This window comes from Enhydra lutris, unplaced genomic scaffold (assembly GCF_002288905.1).
Source record: "Enhydra lutris kenyoni isolate GAN:26980312 unplaced genomic scaffold, ASM228890v2 scaffoldscaffold46, whole genome shotgun sequence".
Lineage (NCBI taxonomy): Eukaryota > Metazoa > Chordata > Mammalia > Carnivora > Mustelidae > Enhydra > Enhydra lutris.
The window spans coordinates 16851658-16879419 of record NW_019154130.1 but is presented as its reverse complement, the minus strand read 5'-3'; the positions used below and the strand labels follow the sequence as shown (position 1 = coordinate 16879419).

Sequence of the window (27762 nt, the reverse complement as noted above, 5' to 3'; positions counted from 1 at the left end):
ATCACCACCAGCTGTCACCGAAACGCATTTTCTCATACTGAAACTTTGACCCCATTAAACACTAATTCCCCATTCCCCTTCCCCCAGCCCCTGATGACCACTTTTCTACTTCCTGTCTCAGTCGGACTTTGACCACTCCAGGCATCTTGTCGTTGGAATCCTACAGCTTTCGTCCTTTGTGACTGGCTGATTTCATTTAACATCAGTTTCCAAGGTTTCATCCATGGGGTGTATCAGAACTTCTTTCCTTTCTAGGACCAAATAACATCCCGCTGCTTATGTAAAGCACATTGTATCCACCCACACAGCCATCCATGGAAATAGGCAGATACCAAACACAGCCGTGTTTACAAGAGACAACACTGGAAACAAGCAGTGTCCATCAAATGGGTCAAAGGCTACAGCCCTAGAGCGAGTGCCTGTAGCCTCTCAAAAGAAACGTGGTGGGATCTGTGGGTTGCTGCAGAGCATGGATGAGGGACGAGGGTCTGGAGGCAAAAGGCATGGGTCTGAACCCCAATCCTGCCACTTACAAGCTGAGTGAACTTGGGCGAGTGGCTGGACTTCTCTGAGCTCAGTTGCCTCATAGATTAAAAGGGAGATGATGATGATGATGATGATGATGATGATGATACTAATAATACAAGGGTTTTACAAGGTTTAAGTGAACAACAGAGATAAAGCAGTCCCAGCCCCCGGTAAGGGCTCACTGAGTGCTAACTGGAATCCAAGTGATCTCTCATAGTCATTAAATGAAAAGTTGCCAAAGAGAGAACACAAAATAACAATCCGTGTTGGTTTTGTGTGCATAGGTGTGTGTTTGGATGTGTATGTGTGCCCCCACATGTACATGGAGAAGGTATTTCTATTTTCCCGAAAAAGTACAAGAAACTGTTGGTTCTTGGGGTTACCTCCGGAAGAAGCTAGGAGTAAAGGGAACTTTCGGTTTCCTTTTTGGACTTTTCTATATGGACCCCAACTTCTAGCCTTACATGTATAATATCCTTTAAACAAAAATCAGTTGATGATGTCTACAGAGAGACTCGTCCTATTTTAAAATGCTTTCTGTTTTTATATACCACTGGAAAATTAAGAGAAAAAAAAATGTATTGCTTTTTAAAGATTCTTAGATAAAAAACTAATTATTTAGAAGTGAAAATAATTTAGGGGTGCCTAGCTGGCTCAGTCAGTAGAGCATGCGACTCTTGATTTCAGGGTCATGAGTTCAAGCATCACGTTGGGCATGGAGCCTACTTTAAAAAAGAATAAGCCTTGGGTGTTATAGGCAACTAAGGAATCCTTGAACATTGTATCAAAAACTAATGATGTACTAAATTTCTTTAAAAATGTAAAAATGTGGGGCGCCTGGGTGGCTCAGTGGTTTAATCCGCTGCCTTCAGCTCAGGTCATGATCTCAGGGTCCTGGGATCGAGTCCCACATCAGGCTCTCTGCTCAGCAGGGAGCCTGCTTCCCTCCCTCTCTCTGCCTGCCTCTCTGTCTACTTGTGATCTCTCTCTGTCAAATAAATAAATAAAATCTTTAAAAAAAATGTAAAAATGTAAAAAAAGAGAAAAAGAAAAAAAAGTGAAAATAATTTAGAACCTAAAACAGAAGTGAACAATGAAAATATTTTTTGAAAGAAAATGTTCATAGGAGCATTATTAGTAATAGCTCAAGAGCGTGAACAAACCCAGATGCCTATCAAATGACCAATGGATAAACAAAATGGTGTCTATCCAAAGAATGGAATATTATTTAGCAATGAAAGTAACCACATGGGAGAATCTCGAAGACACGATGCTAAGTGAAAGAAGCCAGACACGCGAAACCACATATTGTGAGACTCCATCAATATGAAATACTCAGAACGGGCAAATCTGCAGAGACAGAAAATAGAGGAGTTCAGAGCCTAGGGCTGTGGGGGAGGGGGTTGGGGAAAACACAGAAGTTGCTCACGCATGCGGGGTTTCTTTTTGGGGTGAAGAGGTTGCATAACTCTAAAGTGAATACAGTTAAAAACTACTGAATTGTACACTTTAAATGGGTGAAATGGAGTGGTTACAGGTAAAAGTCATGAATAATAAGAACTAATAAGAAAAAAGCCCTTTAGATGGCATGCCTGCAAGGAGGGCTAGCAAACGTTTGGGAAGGGCGTGCAGCCATGTGTTCAGTGGACACAGGGGCACCTGCGTGGCTGGGACACTCGCCTTTGGTGCAGTAGGTGACCTCCCCCGCATAGTGGAAGAGCCGGAACTCCATCCAGCCAATCCTCTTCCGGCCCTTCGGCCCTGCCAGCTTCCGGCTGCAGCAAGACAGAAATAGACACGGACTGAAACTTTCTCGTCTGGGGCAACAAAATGCCCCAGTATATGAAGGAAGTAGCAAAAGAGAAGCCTTCACAAGTTGTTTAGGAGCATGACAACTGACTGGCGCACCGGAAACCAAACACGCGTAGGTCTCCCTAATGTTAGATCCCTCTCTGTGCAGAAAGTGGAACGTTTTTGCACTGGTGGTGGGAATGCTGACTGGTGCAGCCACTCTGGAAAACAGTACGGAGGTTCCTCAAAAAGTTAAAATAGAGCTACCTTATGATCCAGCAAATCGCACCACCAGAGAATACAAAAACACAAATTCCCAAAAATACATACTCCCCGATAGTCATAACAGCATTATCTGCAACAGCTGAATTATGGAAGCAGTCCAAGTGTCCTTTGATTGATGCATGGATAAAGAAGATATGGTTTATAGATATACAATGGAATATTACTCAGCTGTAAAAAAGAATAAAATCTTGCCATTTGCGACAACATGGATGGAGCTAAGGAGGATAATGCTAAGTGAGGTCAGAGAAGGACACCACATGATGTCACTCATATTCAGTATTTAAGAAACAAATGAACGAAGGGGAAAAGGGGGACAGAAAGACTAATCAAGAAACAGACTCTTAACTATAGAGAATACACAGATGGTGAGCAGAGGGGAGGCAGGTGGCAGGAGGGGTAAATAGGTGATGGAGATGAAGGAGGGCATGACCCTCCTTGGGTCCTCGGGGTGATGACCGAGGGCGACGTATGGAAGTGCTGAATCACTATATTGTGCACCAGAAACTAATATTACACTGTATGTTAACTAACTCAAATTGAAATAAAAACTCAAAAATAAAATTAGATCCATCTCTGAAGAACTGAGGAATTAACCTATGTGAGCCCCAGAAACACTTACTTACACAATGAAATAATTTCTACTTTCTTCCAGGTGATAACTAAGAAAACAATTTTGCTACCTTACACTTTTATGATGTGGAGGGACTAAAATACTCATGAAACATCATTTTTCGGATTCTGGTGATTCGTAATTTTTATAACCTTTTCTTGAAATATATATATGTACATATTGACAGTGCAGGTATCCTAAGTATGCAATTCAGTGAATTTGGGCACAAGAAACATACCCATGGGACCAGCACCCAGATCAAGAGACAAAATATTACCAGTATTACCTGAGAATCCTTTCCCCACCACCTTGAGCCCCTTCCAGATGAGCCCCATCTAACACAACAGGCTGGTCTTTATCTGGTTTGGCACTTTACAGAAACAGAATCGTATAGTATACACTTTTCTGTGTGTCTGATTTCTCTTGTTTACATGCTCTGTGATTTACCCACATCACTGCATGTAGTCACAGATGATGCATTTTTGTGGTTATTATTCCATTTGTGAACAGACCACAATCTCTTTTTCCATTTCTGATGCATTTACTTATCCTGGCGATATTCTACGAAAGCAAGATAAAGCCGCTACCATCTATGGAGTCTTTGCCATGGCCAGAAATTGTATTAGGTGATTTATGTAGTCATTTACAATGTTACCCACTAGGTCGAGTAATAAGTCACTTGCCTTACAAGTGGCTGAGCTGGGATTCAAAACCAGGGCTTTAGGATTCCAAAGCATGAGATAAGTAATTCTCTCCTCCTTGTCTCAAAGACCAAGTTAAATTTCTAGTCAATTTCCTGAGCTGCTACCAGTGTTCTGTATCTTGATCTGGTGCTGGTGATGAGGGAGGTACGTACAATGTGAAGATTTGCTGGGTTGTTTACTTCAGAGCTACACATATCACTATATGTATTTTGTACTTTAAACCTAACTACTGGGTATTTACCCCAAAGATACAGATATAGTGAAAAGAAGGGCCATATACACCCCAATGTTCATAGCAGCAATGTCCAAAATAGCCGAACTGTGGAAAGAGCCGCGATGGTCTTCAACAGATGAATGGATAAAGAAGATATGGTCCAGGGGCGCCTGGGTGGCTCAGTGGGTTAAGCCTCTGCCTTCGGCTCAGGTCATGATCTCAGGGTCCTGGGATCGAGCCCCGCATTGGGCTCTCTGCACATCGGGGAGCCTGCTTCCTCCTCTCTCTCTGCCTGCCTCTCTGCTACTTGTGATCTCTCTGTGTGTCGAATGAATAAATAAAATCTTAAAAAAAAGAAGATATGGTCCAGGGGCGTCTGGGTGGCTCAGTGGGTTAAAGCCTCTGCCTTCGGCTCAGGTCATGATCTCAGGGTCCTGGGACTGCGCCCCGCATTGGGCTCTCTGCTCAGCGGGGAGCCTGCTTCCCCCTCTCTCTGCCTGCCTATCTGCCTACTTGTAATCTCTGTCAAATAAATAAATAAAATCTTTAAAAAAAAAAAAGAAGATATGGTCCATATACACAATGGAATATTCCTCAGCCATCAGAAAGGATGGATACCCAACTTTTGTATCAACATGGATGGGACTGGAGGAGATCATGCTGAGTGAAATAAGTCAAGCAGAGAAAGTCAATTATCATATGGTTTCACTTATTTGTGGAACATAAGGAATAACACGGAGGACATTAGGAGAAGGAAGAGAAAAATGAAGCGGTGGGGAATCAGAGGGGGAGATGAACCATGAGAGACTGTGGACTCTGAGATACAAACAGGGTTTTAGAGGGGAGGGGTGTGGGGGATGGGTTGGCTGGGTGGTGGGTATTAAGGAGGGCACGGATTGCATGGAGCACTGGGTGTTATATGCAAACAGTGAATCTTGGAACGCTACATCAAAAACTAGTGACATACTGTATGGTGACTCACATAATAAAAAACAATAATAAAAACAAAACAACTATTTCATGCATGTGACTCTATCCAAAATGTAATGATCACAGATACAAAATCTTCGAACATTCTACCCAGAATTCATTTGAATTTGATTTCCACTAACAAAAGGTATGATGTATATGAGTTGGTGCATCCTTATGGTGCATCACGTTTCAACGTACGAAGCAGCGTATGAATTACAGCTATGGGATCCACTGCCCACATATCCAAGAAAGAGGATCTACAATGAGCTTCCCCAGGCAAGAGCTTCCCAAGCGAGATACATACGTTTGGAAGTGTGCATGCTTCCCTACTTTCTCTTCCAATTTCTCCAGGAAACTCAAATCTGTTGCGGGACCGGGACGGATACATTCTTCATCCTTCCAGAGAAAAACAGAAGCTTCAATGCATAGTCTCCATAACATGCCATCAATTCCAAGTTTAAATGCCTTTGCCAGCTGTGGCAGAATGTACTGGACTAAAATTCTCTTATCGAACACAAGTTCAGGTGAATATTGGGGGTGAGAGGGCACCAATCTGTTCCAGGCACCTAGCATCTCAGAGGGATGGGAAATTCTTTGGCAAGTCAACTCTTGGACTCGTCATACTTCCAGAGTCTTTCCAAGGACCCTCCACAGTCTCCATGACCAACTTACTTAAACATACCACCTCATTTTCTCTTAACCAGTCTTTGCTGGCTAAGGACGTATCTCCTTTTTACTAGGAGCAAAGTCTTCTGGTAAAAAGAAATAAAACCAGGTACATCTGATTTTTTCACATTTCTCCAGCTGTGTCTACTTTCTATTTCGGGTCCTTAACATTGTTAACATTTAATGGACCATCTTAAAAAATGAATCAACCCTGCAGCTTTTATTAAAACAGCAAGAAAAAACAAAAACTGGGTTCAGGTTGGTGAGACGACTCTTCTGAAGTAGGATCTCTAGGCTTTCTGATTCCATCTATGCGAAACCACACAGGAACAAATATTTACTACTAAAATATTTAAAAATACTAGTCTGGCAATCCGTATGAGCATTGAGTACACACAGAATAGCTTAGGTCAGTCTGTGGTCCCCAGATGTCCACACGGCCCTTCCCAGACCATCTTACCTAAAATTGGATCGTCCTCCCCACCACATCTAATCTTTTCTGTTTTTTTCTTCATCGTGCAACCTCCTTATTTTGCCCATTAACCTGTTCCTTGTCCGTCTCTGTGCTAGAATTTAAAGCCTTGTGAGTGTAGCGGGTTTGATCCGTTTTGTCCACTGCTGTGTCCAAATCATAGCACCAAGTAAGCACTGATGCTATCTGTTGAGCGACTAGAGTCTGAAGGCTTGCCACACACCAGCATAATTCTAAGCCCTGTGCCTATACGATCTCAACTCGTCCTTACAGTTCCTCTTAAGATAAGGGCTCGAATCATCGCACCCACTTGAAGACAAGGAGATTGGAGCGCAGAGAGGTTAAAACACCCACTTAAGTTTACACAGCTAGTAAGTGTAGGGAGGGGCTGGGATCTGAATCCAGATGGTGCCCTGGCAACTGCAGTCACCACCCATCAATGTCCTGCTGGGCTTTGGAATCTTGTTCACCCAACAGTTAGATGGAGGAGGGGGCAGGAGGAGAAAAGGGACCTGTTAATTTTCGTTAGAAGGAAGATGATCGCCAATGGGAAGGCAAAGAAATGATTTCTGATCGGCCTTTACATTTAAAAAAGTGATGTCTGAATTGGAACAACTGAGGATCGGTGGCCGGGGATGTTCTCAGAAGGTGCAACGGCTCGAGATCAAGTCACAGGTGCATCCTGAGAAGTCTCAACTCAGGACCAACGGACGTTCTTGGTAAAACCTCCCTTTATGGTTTCTGGTTTTCTGCTCATCCTAAGCAACCCTCTGAAGCCTGGGGGAAATTCTTCTGTGCATTGGCAACACCGTATGAAGTCTCTTAATTCTCACCAGAATGGAAATGATTCCTTTGTGTCTCTCTTCCACCAAATCACAGATGATCTTGTTGTTGAAATACTGAATTGGTTCCCACTAAAACGACAGAGACCAAAGAATTCCCCAAGGAGGATTTAGATCAACATAAAATATCTCTCTTTTATTTATTTATTTATTTAAGATTTTATTTATTTATTTGACAGACAGAGATCACAAGTAGAGAGGCAGGCAGAGAGGCAGGCAGAGAGGGGGAAGCAGGCTCCCCGCTGAGCAGAGAGAGCCCGATGCGGGGCTCGATCCCTGGACCCTGAGATCATGACCTGAGCCGAAGGCAGAGGCTTTAACCCACTGAGTCACCCAGGTGCTCCCAAATATCTCTCTTTTAAAGTGATTTTCCAAAACTTGATTTTTACCTCCAACTTAAAACAAAACTTCCTGAAGGTCAAAGTAATTTCCCAGGACACACTCAGAGAAAGAGTGAAAAATAATTCTGAGTACAAATGAGGATAAAATCTCCAGTGAAATATTATTGCTCAAGTGAATCTCTTTCGCTAGAATAAGAAATCAAATGAGGAGAAAACATTAAAATGTTTTACCTCTATACCTTCCATTTCATATTCTGCCTGTTCTGCCTTTAGGGTTCTCTCAATCAACAGTTGCTGGAGTTTCTCATTGCAATAATTGATGCAGAACTGTTCAAAACTAGAGAGGGAAAATTAATCAATAATTAGTAATTAATTAATTTAAAAAGATTTATTTGACAAAGTACCAGCAGGGGGAGTAGGAGAAGCAGGCTCCCCACTGATCCAGGAGTCCGAAGTGGGGCTCGATCCCAGGAATCTGGGATCATGACTTGAGCCAAAGGCTTAGAACGAGCCACCCAGGCGCCTCGAGATGCAAAAATTTAATTAACTAGAGCTACACGCGTAGACCAATTAAAAATTGTATTTACTTATTTTTAAATATGCTTTTTAACAGAGAAAGCAAAATCCTTATTAGTCATATCATTTACTAAAGAGATCAGAAGAGTCAAGCTAAAAGACGTTTGCATTTTTTATGGTTATTCCAATTCTGGAATAGTCGATGAATTAGCAGCTATAGAAACCCAGAGAATTTCTGAGGATGGGAAAACCAATTCCCATAACACTAGAGATGCCTTAAACCAGACTCACACCCTAAAGGAGAACAGAGGACCAGTATGTAATGACGAACTCACCCATTCTTGTCGAAGACCTCAAACCCATAGATATCCAGCAATCCGATCACAGTTTTCTTGGTGAAATCCTAGTCAAAGTAACACACATTGCTTGTTGTTAGGTCTTTTACTTAATGACTCTTAAAACGCAGTAGCTGCCTCCAAAGCTTGGACTTGGTTATACAGCTCCCATCATCTCTCTTTTCAGCATTGGCTCACAGAGGAATCATGAGATGGAAAGGAATTTCCCAGCCCACTCCTCTGCCCTGAAGCCTGCCAGCATCCCACTGCGGCTTCGATGTCTGCCACCCAAGACGTGAGACCTTCCCCTTCTGATTCACAACCTTGCTTCAGCCCTTCTCAGTCTCCCGAGCCCACGTCAATCCCAAAGAAAGAGACCTCTAGAGACAGCAGCAAAAGAGATGTTTATCCAGGAGAGAGGATGGGTGGTTTGAATACCATTTTAAACAGAGGACCAAGAGCTGTCAGACAGGATGGATATTTAATGAGAATATGACTGCTTTTTTCTGAAAGGGCCACAATTTAACATCCGGTATGGTGTCTTGAGCCAAGGCCTTCCAAATCTGTCCTTTACATACTACCTCCTGGAGTTTTACATCTATGTCTGTGCCCCAGTACCCTTTCCTTAATTTCTAGCTTTGAATAAACTCCCCCTTATTACTTAAATAAGTCCACTTAGGGTGAGTTGGAAAGACTTTTATTATTTTCTTACACATGTTAAAACATACTACTGTTAAAGTCAAAACTTTCCATGTACACTGAAAGCCATCTGGTGTACTGCAAATACCGTGCATTCCCACTTTGAGACACAATCATTCAGTGGGCATTTTTTTAAAAGATTTTATTTATTTATTTATTTGACACAGAGAGATAACAAGCAGGCAGAGAGGCAGGTAGAGAGAGAGAGGACGACGCAGGCTCCCTGCCAAGCAGAGAGCATGATGCAGGACTCGATCCCAGGACCCTGAGATCATGACCTGAGCTGAAGGCAGAGGCTTAACCCCCTGAGGCACCCAGGAGCCCTCAGTGGGCATTTTTGTGAGCCTGCTGTGTGCTGGAAATGTAGATGCTGAAGGACACCGCCCCTGGCCATCAGGAGGCCGATGGCCGATGCTCACAAATTCTTTAGAGTGATGATGTCAGTCATAAAACATTTCCACGTTACCGAGAGTGAGTCATCTAAAAATGTGTGGACAAACCTTGTTCACTAAGGAAGAGTTGATTTTGTTGACCAGCCAAGTAAATGTTCTTCCGTAAACGGCCTTGGCCATTGCATCTCTAGCGTAGACAGAGAGTTCTAGTGTCAATGGGCATATTACCTGAGAACAACAACAGGGGCATCATTACAGAGGTTTAAAAAAAAAAAATCCCATCCCTTTCTGAGTTTTCAAATTAGCCTTTAATGACGGCCAGTGAAAGATAGGTGCTAGGGGAAGACACCACCCCCACCTGCAAGCGTTCAGGCAGGAGCCCAATACGTGCCAGGCATGGAGCTGCTGAGATACAGCTCTGACCCAGACAGATAATTCTAGCCTCTGTGGGTTCACAGTTGGGGGATGGGACATTGCTGCACACAGTCATGTTGCAAGCTGAGAGCAAAGTGAGGAGATACCTATGGTGTTTTAGGAGGGCGTGGGATGATCAGGAAGGCTCTTTGAGGATGTGACCCCAGGAACTGAAGGATGAGAAGGTGTTGGGAGAAGCACAGGGAACAGTGTTCCAGCAGAGGGAATAGCATGTGCAAAGACTTCATGGAGGAAAGGCATGGTGAAAGGGAGGCATGGGAGTTTGGTGTAACAGTTCGGGATGGGGAGGCTGAGACAGGAGGTCCCAGAAGAAGCTGGAAGGCTGGGGTCTGGCCTCCTCCAGGACCACCATCCTCCTCTTGCATGAGGCAGGCAGCAGCCCTAGGAGGAAGGGCAGGTCCATTTCCACCTAGAGGCATTGTTACCTCCTCAGTTTTGGCTTCAATCTTTCTGTGGGTGAGAGCTTCCAGAAGGATGGAGGGGTGGACTCCCAGGAGCTGAAAAAGTGGAAACCAAAATGCCATTCAGTGATTGGATTTGATTTTTGCCAATGTGTAAAGAACTGGTGTGATTTCCAGGCCCAGGATTATATGCTCTGACTGATAAGCTTGATTAAATGCAAAACAGATCACATACTATCTCATGTCCAGCTGGTTTTACCCCCTCCCTCACTTGTCCCATGCTCTTTAATTTTCCTGGGCAGTACCAGCCAGATAGACATGGTATTAGCCACTTGGGACCTGGGCATCCAGCTGCCTCAAGCTCCCCCGTCCTGCCCTTCCATCTCCAAAAAGGGCCAGGCCTTCCCTCTACATTTCAAAAGTGGAACGTCACCTTGGCAATCCATTTGATCTCATGGGTGTCTGGTATGGTGGCACAGCCTTGGTGGTTCTCTTCGAAACAAATGTTTCCTAGGTGTAGGACGCTGGCAATAATTCCAAAGAGATTCTAGAATGTTGGAAAGGGCGAGGAGAAGGGGGAAAGGGGGGCAGCAACCTAACTGGTGACTGCCATCACAGGAGACGTCATCACAAGGAAAACCACCCCCGTCCCAATTTCAGTCCTGAGCTCACAGAACCAAGCTGATTTCCTCCTTCCCCCGAAATCAGCCTCTTACCTACCTCAGATGTTAAGGGAAGAGGGGTAGAGAGCTTCAGCGCAGGGTGGAGAGGAAGCTTTGCCCATTCTCCAGGATAGGACACTTCTATTTTCTATCTTCCCTACCCCCTCCCCACCAATAAGCCATTTTCTATGCAAATGCCATGATCCAAGATATATATATTTACATAAATATGATATTTTAAAATTGTAATTCTGGCCCATGAAAGAATAGTTTTAGCCATCAAAAAAAAAAAAGGATGTAAAAACACAATGTTTATAAAGCTTACAATTTGCTCCAGTTTGTTCAAAAATAGAAGTGTAAATAAGATACAATCCTGCTGTTCTAGGGCATCTTAAATATTTGAGATTAGATTTGAGAGAAGGAAGAAACATGACCTCCTCTTCGCATACAGCACCGGGAAGTCTTTTGTCTGCCCGATGAAATGCAGAATGCACAGTTTAACATTGGAATTTCAGACAAGCAATGACTAATTTTGGTCCCAAATGGTGCCCCCAAATGATGGTGACCATTAAAATGCAGCTAGGCGTGCTGGATTTTTATTGGCTGAATCTGGCAAGCCCACTAGGTGGCCACCAAGATACCAGCAATGTTTTGTCAATCCCAGACCCACGGACCAGCAGTTCTGCCCTTGGAGCTCATACCTCGAGGTCATCTTCAGTAAAATCGATGATAGAAAAGGCACTGGAAACAGTTTTCCAGTCGTTCTTGTCATTAATAGATGACTCTTTGGCACAATGACCCTGTTGACATAGAATTGGGTTGCTTAATGTCATTTTTATAGGGGCAGTGAGCCATGCCCACACCTAGCCTTGAATTGGAGGTTTTTGTTTTTTTTTTATAAACACACAAGAGCTAGTAGTTCTAGAATGTTCTAAATCATAAAAAGGTAGGTTTCGCTAATCAGCTAGCAGAGGGTGATTTGCTTTTTTCAAACTTATTTAGAATTTCATCTTTATCTTGGGAAAACTTTGAAAGGTACACATTAGTGGTATATCTCTTTGAATATGTGTGTGTGTGTGTGTGTGTGTATGTATGTGTGTGTTTTAGTTTTCCTTGTCATATTTGCCAAATAAATAGAAGATGCTTGTCTCAAGAAACATCTGCTAAAATGTGCAGGGAAAGGACAGCCCTGAAATTCAGAAAGCATCTTGATGCTCTTACAACCTCCAGCAGAAACTGCAGGGTGGGACGAAGTGAAAAGAGACCCTCACTAGAGAAAACAAAAGTTTGGCATTTAGAGAGAGACAGCTGACGGATACAATCCCCAGCAGAGATGTGATGAGATGTTCCACCACTTTAGAAGTTGTCTTTTAGATAAGACACACACCACCAAATGTCGCAATTTAAAGGGAAGACTTCTAGATGAGGGTTTTTTTATGGTTGTTTTTTTTTTTGGTTTGTTTGTTTTTTGCTTTTATAGTACAGGGTGTCCCTGGATTCCTGGCTATCTGAAGATCTGTCATCTTCAAAGATTTTCCTGTTACACAGGGAAACCAGAGGGGCCATAGCATGAAAATATTCACTAGTGAACAGATCACTGTTAAATCTGCAACTTCCCAAATATCCCTCCCCCCTCCCCGTTCAACCAGCGTCTGTTCCCGCCCCCACCAGGATGGGGCCATCTTAGGTCAGTCCCTGCAGGACACCTAGAAGTTCAGAAGTAGTATGGGTATACCGCCAAGCAAAGTCAGGAAGTCTGTCAAAGTTATGAGAGAACACAAAATTGAACAAAATAATACTGGTGCATCCCTTGAACCATCTCCAAAGCCGCCGTGGCATGAAGATCTGGCCAAATGAAACAGAACCAGAAAAATATCTGCAAGGATGAAGACAAGATACATCCCAAAAGGGAATGATTTGAATATCAAAGGGTTAGGAGAAGCCCTTGGGTAAAAGAATGAAGCCCACAAATACTTTTTATAGATTGACCCTCTCTGATCAGGCTATAGAAAGTCAAGTGTGATGCTACCACACAGCTTTGTTAGAAAAATTTGGTCCTCAAAAAAAAAAAAAAATCAAATTTGAGTTACTCTTCATTCTAACAATCAGGACAAAGTTTGTAAAAGGAGATTATAGGATTCTTTTGTCTTCATTATATCGCCTCATTTTTCAAGATAAATTTCAGTCATGCCTATTCTTTCTCCATGACTTACTATGAAATGTTGGTCCTTCTTTTACAAGATTCACTTCCTAAGACCTCATTCTCTTTCTCAAGTGATGTCCCCACTGGCACTCTGCCAAGAGACCTCCATTCAAAGCCAGGCCCAGTAAAGAAGAGAAAAATCCAAAGATCTCAGGGGAGAAAGGTGCTAGTGGCATCAAAGATTGGTAGGTGCTGTACAATCTAGACCTTCCCCAGTCTTCGTGCTGGCTGCAGAAAGACTAATGGTTGGGGGAGAGGTTACATTCTGAAAGCCCCTTTCACAGCGCTGGATCCTAGGAATGGCCTGAATGCTTTCTGTAAGGAAGTATGTTCATTTTGCTGCCAACAAGTCTCAGGATGGGAGGCGAGGAGGAGGAGGGTCTTTTCCTAATTAGTTTTGAAAGCAGGATGCAGCACGGGCTGTGGACACGGGTGGACAGCAAGTTACCCTCACACTTAGACCAGCAGTTCTCGCTCCCACTATGACTTAGAATCACGGAGCATTCACTTAATTACACCGAATCATGGGGGAGTGTTTAACACAACTCTGAGGTTCCCATCCCACCCCAGACCAATTAGATCTGGATCGCTGGAGGGTAGGGGCCAGAGATGTGTGAGAGAGAGAGTGTGCGTGTGTGTGCGTGGGTATTGATAAACCTCCTCTGGTGATTCTAATTTCAGCCAGTGCTGAGAACCCCTCACCTAGAGATTGGTTACTTTACCAAGATGATCTACCATCTACCTGCCAGGCATAAACAGAGGGGTTATGGTAAGTGTCCATAAACCAGTCTGTAGGATACCTCCAGAGTGGTAATGAGAAAGTTCTTGGCCATCCCACAGAAGCTCCCACTAACACCCTTGATTGCTGCCTCCAAAGGGCCACCCAAGCCAGGTGCTTCCAACCTGTGAGAGGTATTTGTACAGCCGGGGGTCCCGCTCAAGTCCCAGGTATGCAAGGAGCTCCTCTTCGCCACCATCCAGCAGCTGATAGAAGATGTGGAAGTTCCTCTCGCCCTGGTTTTGATAGACGACTCGAGACTTTTCTATCAGGTAACTGATGATATGCCCACCTACGGGAATGCCCTTGAGAACAGAGCAAAAAAGGCACAATGACAATAATAACTAAGCCATTACCTTGCTGGTGTCTTCTGAGGCAGGGAAATTCTGAATTCGAATGATGGTTCTTCTAAGCCTAGCGTTTTCTGGCCTCTTTTTTAAAAACATGTTTGCCTACCCTGAGGTCATGAGAGAGATTTTCTGTACTTCTGTCTAGAAGTGGGATTATTTTACCATTCAGGTTTAGGACTGTGCTTGAAATTTCGTATATGGAGTGAGGTAGAGGGTCAAAGTTCTTATTCACATGAATTTCCAATTGATAGCACTATTTACCAGCAAGGCACTCCTATCCCTATTCAGTCACAGTGGGCCTCGGTCATAAGCTAGGGGACTATATCTTATGTGGAGGACTTTGCAGACCCCATTCTGGTCCACTGGCCTGTTTATATACCCTCGTGCCAATAGCATACTTTTATTTATTTTTAAAAATTTTATTTATGTGTGTGAGAGAGAGAGCCCAAGCAGGGGGAGTGGCAGAGGGAGAGGGAGAAGCAGACTCCCTGCTGATTAGGGAACCTGACATGGGACTCCATCCCAGGACTCTGGGATCGTGACCTGAACTGAAGGCAGCTGCTTAACCGACTGAGCCATCCAGGTGCCCCCACACTATTTTTAAGAATATTCCAGCAGAGAATTTGTATTCCAGAACATATATAGAACTCCTGCAAAGCAAAATGAGAAAAACAACCTACTTTAAAATGGGCAAAATGCTTTAGCGCCAAATTTTTAATTGGCCAGTTATCTGGACTTCATTTATAATTAGGGAAATACGAACATAAAGCAGAAAACCACTGCACTTGACCAGAATGTCTCAAACCAAGAGGACTGGCAATATCAAATGTTGACTAGGGTATAGAGAACCCTGCTGGCCATGAGAACTGTCATGCACTGTCCTAACATCGCTGGTGAGAGCCCAGCAATGTTACTTCCAAGCAAGCACCCAACATAAGTGACTACCAATATCTACTCAAGGACACGTGCAAGGATGTTCAGAGCACTCTTTGATAGCCCCAAATCAGAAAAGCCAAATGTCCATCAACAGGTTAACAGATAGTGAAGAGGTCACATAAGCCAAGAATGACCAGCTGCTACACAAAGTGACACGAATGAAACTGACAGGTAGAACGTTGATGGAAAGCAGCCAGACACAAACTAGAACATACTGCATAATTCCATCTACACGAGGCTCAAGAACCAGCCAAATTCATCTGATTATAGAGGTTGGAACAGTTGGTAACTTCTGGGAAGGCAGGCACTTTCAGAGAAAAGCAGGAGATTCTTCTAGGCACTAGAAATTTGTACATCTTCTTCTTAATAGATTTTATTCATTTATTTGACAGAAAGAGAGGGAGCACAAGAGGGGGGAGTGGCAGGCAGAGACAGAGGGAGAAGCAGACTCCTGGCTGAGCAAGGAGCCGGATGCAGGACTCGATCTCACGACCCCAAGATCACGACCTGAGCCGAAGGCAGATTCTTAACCAACTGAGCCACTCAGGTGCCCCTAGAAATTTTTCTCTCTTGATCTAAGTACTGGTTATCAAAGGGAGATACACACAAGTAAAACTCATCAAGCTGTACTCACGATTTGTGTCCTTTTTAGCATGTGTGTTGAATTTCAGTAAGAAGCTTTAAAACAGACATAACTATTCCATTTTTTCCAAAGTCTAGGCACACTTTGCCAGAAGTCCATGTACAGGCCTCCGGGAAAACCTTAGCCAGTCTTGCGTCACTCCACTCTACGCCCCACCAGCGACTGTTCTCTGGTCTAAGTGACGCGCTTTGTCACCGGGAATTCTATGTCCTTGAGAACTCTGTCCACCTGCCCCTACCTGCATCAGCCCTATTTAAGCTCTGTGCAACATACGACCATACTCTCCCATTATGCGTGGTCTTTGGTTTCTTCCATACCACAACAACAGAGCCGAGTACTTGTGACCGAAACGATAGGGTCCACAAAGTCTAAAACACAGACCACCTGGCCCTATCCAAAAACGTTTGCCCACCTATGCCGTCTAATTATGTATGCCCAAACAATACATGGTTTGCATGGGCTTGTTCTCGGGCATCACCCTGACACACAGGACATTCCTAAGACTTGACCGTGTTCTGTGCAGCTAGCTGTCATTCATCTGTTCTTGCTGCTATGCGATGCTTCCCTGGGTGGGCGACCCACCATTGTGTTGATGGACACTCAGCCCTCTGGGTGCGTTGGCTGTTCCCAGTCCTTTTACCATGATGAGCAGGGCTCTTGTGGGCATGCTTGCAGATCTACAGGAATATCCCCAGGAGAGGAATGGCTTATGCGGATTTCAACTTCCACGAGACAGCGTACGGTTTTCCAAATGGGTTGTACCCACATACTCCCCACCGGCAACAGGTTAGAGTTCCTAACGGTCCACATCTCCACCAACAGCTAGTATCACCAGACTTCTTAAGTTTTGCCCCCACCCTAGAAAGTAGGACATAGTATCTCATTGTGGTCTTTATTTGTATCTCCCAAAATAGCACTAAGCCTGGAGTTTTTACTTATTTGAACCACTAAAGCCCTTCCTCCCTTGAGGAACCTTGGGTCAGGCTGCTGTCACTGGCCGGTTAAGGGGTCCCCATGAACCAGTAATAGGAACTTCAGTGTACCTTATAGTCAAACTGTATGTCCATGTATTTTCCAAATCTGCTGGAGTTGTCATTCCGGAGTGTTTTGGCATTTCCAAAAGCCTTGGAATACAAAGTGAGGGAGACAGGGACAGACTGAACCAAACTGCGATGACAGTTCACTTGAGCTCACCGTGCTCGTCAACTTCCTACCCCCAAATGCCATGATTATGAAAATGGAGAGGAGAAGGGGGGCCAGGGATGAAAGCCATTCTTTATCTTCTAAGAAGAAACCACTAAGTATAGAGGATTTGATGCCAAATCCTGGGATGGAGCTAGAGAGGAGGGAAATGTGTCTTCTCTCTGGCATCCAGTCTAGGCATGACTACGGGCAGATATCAAGGAAACTACGTCCTTGCTCTTCCAGAAACTATAGCACAAGACCCCTTTTTATATTGAAGAGGTGAATTGTTCAGACCATAGGTCCATTGGGAAAATTCCTTCGGCCACAAACATCTTTACCATGAAGGGCAACAAAAACCCACAATAAAATAACCTGTTTGAAATCGTCCAGCAAGTCAGTGAATTGCAATGGCGGAATCATCAAGATGACTCCAGTTAAATAAGAAAAATATTAATGACTTTAGTGACTACTAGTTCTGCTGGGTGCTTTGTATCCATCCATCTTGTTTTACCCTCAAATCCTCCTAAGAGGTAGAAACTACGAATAGACCCATTCCACAGAAAGGCAAACAGAATCTGGGATGTGGAGTGATTTGCTGAAGCTTGCTGGCACACGGTGGCCCTGGGATCAGCAGCTACGCCTGCTGGACGTCAAAGTTATGCCCTTAACCATGATCCTGCCCTTGAGACACCTCTACTTAATACCCAGATGATGATCTGCCCAGGCAGAGGATTCTCCTTACTTAGTGACCTCCCTAGAACTTCCCCTCCACAAATCCTCAAAGATCACTTACCTCCAACACAGGATTGGAGAGCAGCAGTCTGTCACGGGCTATTTGGAGTGACTCGGTCATTGGGCAGGTCACAGCAAAATACTGCAGAATCTTCTTGGAGGCCTCTGTTTTCCCTGCCCCGCTCTCTCCAGAAATGAGGATGAAGTGGTTGTTTAGCTCAGAGCACATCATACGGTATGCGTTGTCAGCTATGGCGTAGCTGGAGGAGTGGGGCAGAAATGGAAGGACCAGGAAGGGACCATGCTGTTGCTTCCCTCACCTGTGACATCATCAGAGCTCCCTGCCTCAGGAAACCACATCCAGACAAGGGGTACAAAACCCTGACCTCAGATACCAAACTCTCACCATGACCCATTGACTGATCATGCATAAAGTATTCCAGAAGTCAGTACTCAAACAGCTGAGTTAAAACGGAGAATGTGAATAATAGTGGACATTTCTTAATAGTGGGATGGATTTATTTGGAAAAAATCCAACATTTCTTATAAGAACAAACCAGATATTAATTTACATCCCCAGGAGACATGCTATTAGCTGTAGGTGGAAATAACATCCCATCTAAATATTTTAAACACTCGGTGGATATACGAAGATCTCGTGTTTCTTCTTTCCCTCAAAACCTTCTGAAGTAAGAGTATAGAGACAAGAAACTGAAACAATCTTAAAAGCTCGGGGATATCTACAGAATGAGACATAAAACTATTATAAGGGCTTTATCTGCAAAGATGAAGACACTAATCTCCCGAGACACTAATATTCCCATGTGGCTGAGTTTGAAAGCTGGTTATTTTGGACATTGTTGGTAGTAGTGATGCAAAAAAGTTTATAAATCCCTTAGGAGGTAAAGAGATGAGTCACCAAGAAAAATGGAGGGAGAGCCTAAATATTAGTCCAGCAGTCAACCAGGGAGAACTGAGATTTCAGCAAAGCCCGAGTCACATATAGATGGGACAGGATCTGAAGCCCTACTACCAGCAGGGATGCTCCTTAGCTGTCATGACACTCAGACACCAGTAGATGGCACTGTAGCAAACCTCTTTACAGAAAAGACACCTCCAAAGCCTCACTCTTGGATCTCTCAGCAGGTGCAAAAGATTCCACCCCTCATGATATTTAAGCTGAGAGTCAACCATGATTTGATGTTTTCTACTGCACTGAAAGACAGTTCACAAGAAGGCAGCTGTTTAAGTGAGGTATAAAACCTAATGAGCATTCATCAAGGATTTGGATGGATGAATGGGTGAGTGAGTAGGTGGATGGATGGATGGATGGATGGGTGGATGGGTGAGTAGGAAGGAGGGAGAGATAAAAGAAAAAGAGGAAGGAAAGAGGGAAACACTATTGGTGACGCTCGTACATGCTACTTACACATGTGGTGGCAGTTCAAAGAAATTGACCCCTTGATAAAGTTCCATCTGGCTCACAGTGTAGATTCCAAGCTCCTGGTATGGGTTCACAGACACAAGGAGGGTCCCAATATAGGTCTAGAGGAACAGACCAAAGCACTAGTGAGGAATCCCGGGGTGCAAACAGCTTTAGCAAAAGACCATCACATGCTATGACCCCCCACACATTCATTCCACGCTGGGGATATAAAATAATAAATAAGACAGGTAGTGTCTCCGCTGTCATGAAGCTTCCATGTGTGTGCACGGGGTGGGGGCGGGGGCCCAGACAACCAACCAAGGGATCAAGACAGCTTCAATTAGGATGGTAAGAAAGGTGTTCCTAGGGTAATGAGAATGCGAATGACCAAGGAAGGCCACCTTAGCTCTTGGGCTTAGGGCAGTCTTCTCTAAGGAGGGGACTCTGAGCTGGGACTTGAAGGATGAGGAGCCACTCATGGAGAAAAAAAGGAGGAAAGGGGACAAATGTGACAGGCTGACTGTCCTAGAGGCCAGTGTGGGAGGGGAGAATGGAAATGGTAAGATATGATGTCCGAGAGGGAGCAAGTTCCGATGACACAGGGCATGAAGAACTGGGGATTTATTCCAAATGTAGTGCATGGTGCAGATATCACTCTCCCTACTGATGTGAAATACCCGCTTCAGACTGCATGGAGAGCTTTCAGAAGGGGCCGCCACGCTCTGATTTATGTTTACATGTCGCTGAGGTCTCGCTGGCCACTGAATGAAAGCAGGGTGGGTATGCATCCCAGGGATATCGGGGGGGCACTCCCAACACTCACATCTATTTCCCTGGATTTCAGTGTGGGATTCTATTATGAGTCAAGTTTTTCAAGGGCTTCCATTTGTAATAGGACCAACACAGTTATGAAGACACAAAACTCTAACCTCGGAAAGAGAAAACAGTAAATGTGTGGGCTCCTTTGAAAATGCATCTGTAGTTTTCTGATTCTGAGTTTGTTCTGGATTTTCATTCCAGAGTCTGCAGTTTGGAGGTTCCCAAGATTACACTAATTATGCCTGAAATCATTCTCACCAATATTTCTAATCTCTAGGATCAAGTTAGAGAATGGGAACAGATAAGAATACTGTATTTTGATGAAAATTCAGCATTGCTTCCAGCAGTAGATATCTTTCAGGATAGAATATAGTTTCTGAAGAGTCTCTCTGTTCAAACTGGAAACAATTTATTCACGATGATCCTACAGTCCCATGAATACTTCCCCACACCACGTTCTTTCTCCTTTGCTTATGTATAAAATCTATTTCCACAATTAAAAATATATACTGTGAAAAGCCCTTTGCTTATTTCTCCTAGTAACCTTGGTTCCAACTGCAGATTAAGTCACAGTCACTGTTAAAAACAAAATAGGTGCAAGACAAATATTTTTAGATTGGGTTTGGTTGTCTAATTTACTCTTAGTAAAAGGTAGTAAGATTTAGTAAAGTTAATTGCATTTAATAACACTCCATCTCACACGCACACACACACACACACACACACACACACACTGTGGAGTTTACCCTAAAGGAATTTACCTGAAAACCGACCAATCAGATCAAAGTGTGTGGGGGGGTGATTAATGGGGAAGTTAAAAACTGACCGCCCCTAGAAGGAACCAGACCAAGCTAAGAACAGTTCTGGTAAAATGTTGCAGTCTTGACTCTTGAAGATTCATGGGATGTGGTAGACACCTCTTATGTTTGCCTGTCTCGTATCTAGACCTCCTTCTTCCAGCAGATTCCTTTGAAGAACCTTCCCCAGCCCCACCCTACAGTAAGGTCCACACCTGCCTCGTCCCTCACTTCCAGGGCTGGGCCTGGGTAAATAGCCTGGCCAATCAGAACATTCCTCATCCTTGCTACGGGGGGATTGGTTCAGAGATAGGCACATGACCTAAAATGGGCCAATCAGAGCCAACCAATATCTGTGTCTCTGGGGAAGACTTGCTATCACCTCTGTACCAACATCAGCCTGGTCCTGGGGGCCACATTGCCACCTTGCCACCTTGCAGAGTCGGCTCCAGAAAGAGACCATTGCAAAAGGGTGCAGAGAAGCGGGATGGAGAAAGAGTCCTCGAGGCTCTTCAAGACTCATCACCCTAAGACCCTAGATCTGTTTCTGGTCCCTAAAGTGACATAGGTAGGTAGATTGCATCTTGGGGGTCAGACCTGTTTAAACTGGGTCTCTGTCACTGGCAAACCTAAAAGCCTAACACGAAGGATCGGGATGCATCTGGCAGTTGTCCCTTCACCCGTCCCTTTAGAGGCTGACCTAACAGAGGTATACTGTTCACTATCATTGAGGCCGTGAAGAGAGGCGGGGGTGGGGCGGGGTGGGGGTGGGGGAACCACCAGTCTAGGAGAACAGCTGAGAAATGGGCTACGTTACATAGATGAGGTTCTCGCTGAAACGCTTGCGAAGATTGTCCAGAAAAGCAGATTCGCTGGTGTAGGCGTCCAACAGCACAAAATCCTGCACCCCGACCTTGTCCCTGGCGGTTAGCGCGCCTTCCATGTGCAGACGAATGTGCTTCCTCCTCACTTCTTCTTTCTGCAGCAAACAGAACATTCCTCAGCGGCTCACTTACTCTGTAGTTCCTATTGCTCATCTAATATGGACATAGCAAGATACCCAACCCTGGGGATGGTAGAGCATGGAGATTAGATTTGCTCTCTGTTAAGAGTTTACCATTGGTTAGAGATACAAGGGGGATGGTAGTAAAAGCATTACAGTAACATCAACAGCTCCCTGTTAGATACTATGCTATGTACCTGACCTTTATCTCCTTTAACCCTCATTCTAACCTTATGAAGTTATGTGCTATTACCGTGCCCATTTAACAGATGTGGAAACTGAGGCCAGAGACATTAAAAAACATGCATACGTCCTGCCAAAAGGTAGAGTCAGGATACAAACCTAGACAGCTTGGCCCCAGAGCCTGCTTTCCTACCATCACCTTCTCAACTGGATGTTAGTTGCCCAAATTTGCTGTGTAATTCTGACATGAATGATGAGGAGTTTGGCTGGAATGGGAATTTCTTGTTACTGGGGAGTACTCAAGGAAGGACAAAACTGGAGGGTCCTCTCCCCAAGGCTGGGCTTCAGACCTCCCTGGAAAAGGAGTGGTTGCAGGCCCACTGGATGGTGGAGACTCTCACTGCCTTACTAGGGGGCAGAGCTGGTCCTCTGTTACCAGGCATCAGAACCACCCTCCTAGGAGGGCACAGGGGTGCAAAGGGAATCAGATCAGCACTGGGCAGGAGACCTGGTGCTTGACTGAGTCAGGAGGGCTGTGGGAAACAGCTCCCCAGGTGTCCGGCAAGCTGAGGCTAGAAACTGAGGGTGTACAGAGAGAGTGGGGGCCACGGCGGGGGGGGGGGGGGCGTGAGGTCTGTGTTGGGATGAGTGCGCAAGGCAGTCACCTGGCCCAGGCTGCAAGGGCACTGAGGGACTGTGCCCTGGACACACAGTCAACGCATGCCCCCCACCCACATAGTGCTGCACAGGTGGCTGTGCAGGGGAAAGGAACAAGCAAAACATAGAAAAGGAAGTCAGGAAGACAAACCTCTGGGATCGCAGTGTCCCTCCAGCGCCCTCTAGTGACCAAGATTAATATGCTCCCTTCCAGGAGAAACGCTTAAGGAGGCCAGTTTGTTATCACAAAGCAAGGACTGAAGTATGTATCTGGTTCTGAGAGACAGGAAGGAACTTGACACCTGCTATCTTTGGGTATGCAGAGCATCTAGAATAACTGAAGCAGCTTTGAAAAAGGAAAACAAAGCCGGAGGACTCACGCATCTTCCCTTGAAGTAATCAAGACCATGTGTCGATTGGCTTTTTTTTTTTTTTTTAAGATTTTATTTATTTGACAGACAGAAATCACAAGTAGGCAGAGAGGCCGGCAGAGAGAGAGAGGCAGAAGCAGACTCCCTGCTGAGCAGAGAGCCCGATGCAGGGCTCAATTCCAGGAACCTGAGATCATGACCTGAGCTGAAGGCAGAGGCTTACCCCACTGAGCCTCCCAGGCACCCCTTGATTGACTTTCAACAAAGGTACCAAAACAATTCTTTACAGGAAAAGAAAATCTTTTCAATAGCGCAAGAATAACCAGATATCGTAATGAAATACATTTCATTTCAATCCCTACCTCATAATATATTTTTATATTTTTATTATACAATAAGTTATAAAATAATGCACTTTAATAACATAGCTTAAAAATGTATGTTCATGATTTAATAAATTTATATATTATGTAAACTTATATACATAAAACTATAGAATTTTTAAATATATCTGTATACTGTATAAACTTAAATATGTAAAACAATATGTAGTACTCTATATATCTATATAATGTATAAATTTATATATGTAAAACTACATATAACTTTTATATATCTATATACTGTATAAACTGACACATGAAACTATATAGAGAAAACTTACTGTTTATATATAAATTTTATATATAAGAAATTCCTATTTCATAATAAATGAAGATATAAATTGATAAAAACATGTATATGTTATACATGTTATTTTATAACATTTTACTTGTATATATACAAAACTTGAGATGAATCTTAGACCTGAATGTAAATGCATCATCTATGAAGCTCCAGGGAGAAAACAGAGGGGAATATCTCAGCAACCAGAGGAAGGTAAAGTTTTCTTATGACATGGGAAGAAATAACTATAAAAGAAAAGGAAATCTGACTTCATCAAATATAAAACTTCTCCCAAAAGACACCATTAAGAGAACAAATAGGCAAGCCACGGACTGGCAGAAAACATTCACAAGATATATCCCTGCAAAGAATTTGTATCCAGAATAAAAGACTCCTACGGCTTAATAACAAAAAAATCAAACCCAGTAAAGACTGGGCAGAGGACTTGAATGGACACTTCACGATGTAAGATAGACAAATGGTAACTAAGTGTGAAAATGCTCAATGTCATTAGTCATCAGGCAAATGAGAGTTAGAACCGCAGTGAGAGAACCCCAGAGCAGTTCGAATGAAAGAGACTGACAACAGCAACCGTGAGCGAGGATGTGGAACAGACGGATGGCTCCTACATTGCTGGTTCCTGGGAATACAAAATGATAGAATCACTTCGGGGAAAGGTCTGGCAGTTTCTAATAAAGTTAACCGTGCCCCTGTCCTTCGATTCAGCAGTTCCCTTCCTGACTATTTACATAAGGGAAATGTAAACATATAGTCACAAAGAGACTTGAACATAAAGGTTTACAGCCACTTGATTCATAATGGCCCCAAACTGGAAACAATCCAGATTTCCATCAGCTGGAGGAGAATGGATGCGGAATCTGTACAATAGAATGGGTACAGCGCTAAAAGAGAAATGACTGGGACGCACGACACAGATGACTCTCACAGATGTTATGCTGAGTGAAAGAACTCAGGCACAAAAGAGGGCATGCCCTACAGTTCCATTTATATGAAATTCTAGAAGCAAAACTAATCTGCGATGAAAAATCCAAACAATTGTTGCCTGGTTGGTGAGACTGTCTGACAAAGGACATTTGCAGAGTGATGGAAACATTCTTTGTCTTGATAGGACTGTGAGCTACATGGGTGTGTCTCTTGGTCAAGATATCTTATTAAGATTTTGTATATTTCCACATATGTAAATGTTATCTTACAAAGGACCACAAAAAATGAGCAAGTGGGAAGGGGATGGAGAGTGGGTGGACGTCTAAACGGATACAGAATGGCAGAATGGTAATAATTGTTGAGACTGGGTGATGGGTGTCAGGGGGATTTATTGTACTATTCTGTTTACTTTGTATGTATTTCAAATTTTGCATAATAAAAAGTTTAAAAAACCAGAATGGCCACCAGGTGTCTCTCTACACTAGTCAAACGGAGTTAGAACAAGCACCTGCTCTCTAAAGATGAAAACAATGCATGTAGATCAAAGAATATTTTTAGTGATTCTGAATATCCCCATCTTAAAGTGTGTGTGTGTGTGTGTGTGTGTGTGTGTGTGTGTGTGTGTGTGTAAGAGGCAGTCTAGCATCGTGATTACCCACAAGGACTCCGGAACTTGAGCCTACCCAGGGCTTAAATCCCGCCTCTGTTGCTTCCTGGTGGTACAACCTTGGGAAAGTCTACCTCTCCAAGGCCCCATCTCTGTTTCATGTCTATAAAATGGAAACATAATTGTACCTACTTCACAGGGTTGTTGGTCTGAACAGACCATGGAAAGCACTTGGAACAGCGCCAGACACAATGTCAGCTCTGTGAGCCCTTGCTTCTAGCCTCATTAGTATTGCTAATACGATTATTAGAAACAAGAAAATAAAGTGGAAAAAAAATGTGCTGGCTAGTAGTCGGCGACCCCCTATTGAATGGGGAGTGGGCTGGAGTCTGAAATCATGTCTGGAGCTGTGCCCACAAGCATCACCACAGTCTGATCTCCACAGGCGGTGGGTGTGGAAATTAAAAAGCTTTCTTAATCCCACTCCTAGAGGTAGGTGTGTGCTTGCCAGAGTGAGCCCTGTCATCGGTCCCTAGGGCTTTATGTGACTTGCAGCCCAAAAAGATCTGACAAAACCTCAAAGATGAAGGGACGGGATAGTGATTTTTAATGTGAACGGACCAAAGCACCCTCTATCCACTTCGGGCTGGACTTTTGGTTCCTTTTATCTAGTTCATTTCCAGATATCTTAAAAGGGTAGTGGGGACCCACTTAGACGAGGGAATGAATAGGCATCTGGGCTATGTAGCCACTCCTCGGCTCCGCTAGGTGACACCAGATATGAATGTATGGCTGGGTTGCCAGGCCTTCCAATTATTCAAGAAAAGTCAGAAGTTGAGACTTTTACATGAAATCCTATTGCATGTACTTAGTCCGGTGGGACACTAGCCAAAAGCCAGCCAGCCACCCTTTGTCCCGGATGGTTTAGATATTTCACTTATCCATAGGTTGGAGGGTCAAGGAGATGCTCCCACCAGGACCATTATTTTGGAAGCTTCATACACTCAAGGGTGACCTGACCCTATCACCTTCTACATGACCTAGCACTTGACCTAGTGTGTGTACGCGTGGGTGGGAGGGGCCACTGTGCATATCCAGATGGCTAAATGCTGTGACAGAGACCAAAACGCCTGCCACACATTCCATGCATTTCCTGACATTTCCCCCTGTACTTAGGGGGACTCACATGACTATTTTTGGCCAACAGGTTGTGAACAGAAGTGACATCTGGGCCAGCTCCTCCGTTGGATTATCTGGACTCCTTTGAGGCTGCAGTGACTGAAGATTTAGCTTGTTGAATGGATGAGCTCCAAAATCAATGTAGCCTAGATTCCTGGGTCATCCTAGGGAAGAAAGATCTTCTAAAGAATCATCAAGACTCAGGAGCATCTGGGTGATGCAGTTGGTTGAGCATCGGACTCTTGATTTCAGCTCAGGTCACAATCTCAGGGTCATGAGATCGGGCCCCACATTGGGTTCCATGCGGAGTGTGGAGCCTGCTTGGGATTTTCTCTCTCTCTCTCTCCCTCTCTAACCCCCACCATGCTTGCTCGCTCTCTTTCAAAAAAATAAAATCATCAAGACCCATAGTAGGCTTTGTGTAAGCAAGGAATAAATTCCTATTATGGCAAACTTCTGAGAATTGCGGACTGTTTGTTACTGCAGCGGACGGCTGCTGATCCTGACTCATATACATACAGGAAAGGGTTTTTCCACTGGGAGAACAGCACTTTGACTGTGAGTCATGGCTCTTGCACGTTCAACTCTGCCACCTGTTCTGGCCACTACTCTAAGGTTTGGAATGTGAGAAGGAGGTGGAATCTTTTTAAGGGGGAGGAGTGAAGCCCTAGAGTTGTAGCTTTTGACATTTTATGTTTCGGGATGCTTTTTTTTTTAATTTTTATTTTTTTATTAATAAATGGATTGAGTCAATATACTCTTTTTTTAAAAAAGATTTTATTTATTTGTCAGAGAGAGAGAGAGCGAGCGAGCACAGGCAGACAGAGTGGCAGGCAGAGTCAGAGGGAGAAGCAGGCTCCCTGCCGAGCAAGGAGCCCGATGTGGGACTCGATCCCATGATGCTGGGATCACGACCTGAACCGAAGGCAGCTGCTCAACCAACTGAGCCATCCAGGCATCCCTGGGATGCTTTTTTTAAACAAGGTCATAAGGGACCTCATATGTAAAATGAAGGAAAGCAAAGCTTTTTCAGTTAAAGGAGAAAGTCTTACCAGGTTACACATGGGCATGTGCGAGAGTGTGTGGGGAAACACCCCCGCTCCCAGGGCAGAGGAGAGCAAGCAAACCCCTCTGTATCTTCCAAATCATGTGCCCTAGACTTCGCTGAGTACTTCCTTCACATGTATAGTCATACCTGTGTACCACCAGTATTATTCTTTTACCTCATAATTTTAGTTTTTTCCTGTAAATATAGTTATAGCTTTTATTATAAAAGATGTTCACATGTTCACACATGCAAGTAATGTAAAGCAAACCCAATGTACCCATTATCCAGCTTCAGTAAATACCAACCTATGGTTCTGCCCCATCTCTCCTCCCAACAACAATGAATTGGTTTTAAGAAAGTCACAACCCT

At 44.0% G+C, this 27762-nt stretch overlaps 1 protein-coding gene across 1 annotated transcript in view; it reads right to left on the bottom strand.

Annotated features, from left to right (window-relative positions):
* The window catches only part of LOC111156492 (myosin IH), a 44228-nt gene extending 22551 nt beyond the window's left edge, over positions 1-21677 (bottom strand). Inside the window, exons 1-14 of the mRNA XM_022517428.1 lie at positions 21552-21677; positions 19122-19237; positions 17754-17952; positions 16819-16899; positions 13972-14151; positions 11567-11665; positions 10637-10750; positions 10228-10299; positions 9476-9595; positions 8277-8344; positions 7657-7762; positions 7076-7156; positions 5409-5500; positions 2209-2303 (exon numbers count right to left, since the gene is read on the bottom strand). Of these exons, the coding sequence (XP_022373136.1) occupies positions 2209-2303; positions 5409-5500; positions 7076-7156; positions 7657-7762; positions 8277-8344; positions 9476-9595; positions 10228-10299; positions 10637-10750; positions 11567-11665; positions 13972-14151; positions 16819-16899; positions 17754-17952; positions 19122-19237; positions 21552-21677 (1549 nt within the window). The remainder of the gene's footprint in view (positions 1-2208; positions 2304-5408; positions 5501-7075; positions 7157-7656; positions 7763-8276; positions 8345-9475; positions 9596-10227; positions 10300-10636; positions 10751-11566; positions 11666-13971; positions 14152-16818; positions 16900-17753; positions 17953-19121; positions 19238-21551) is intronic.
* Positions 21678-27762: the final 6085 nt, after the last annotated feature.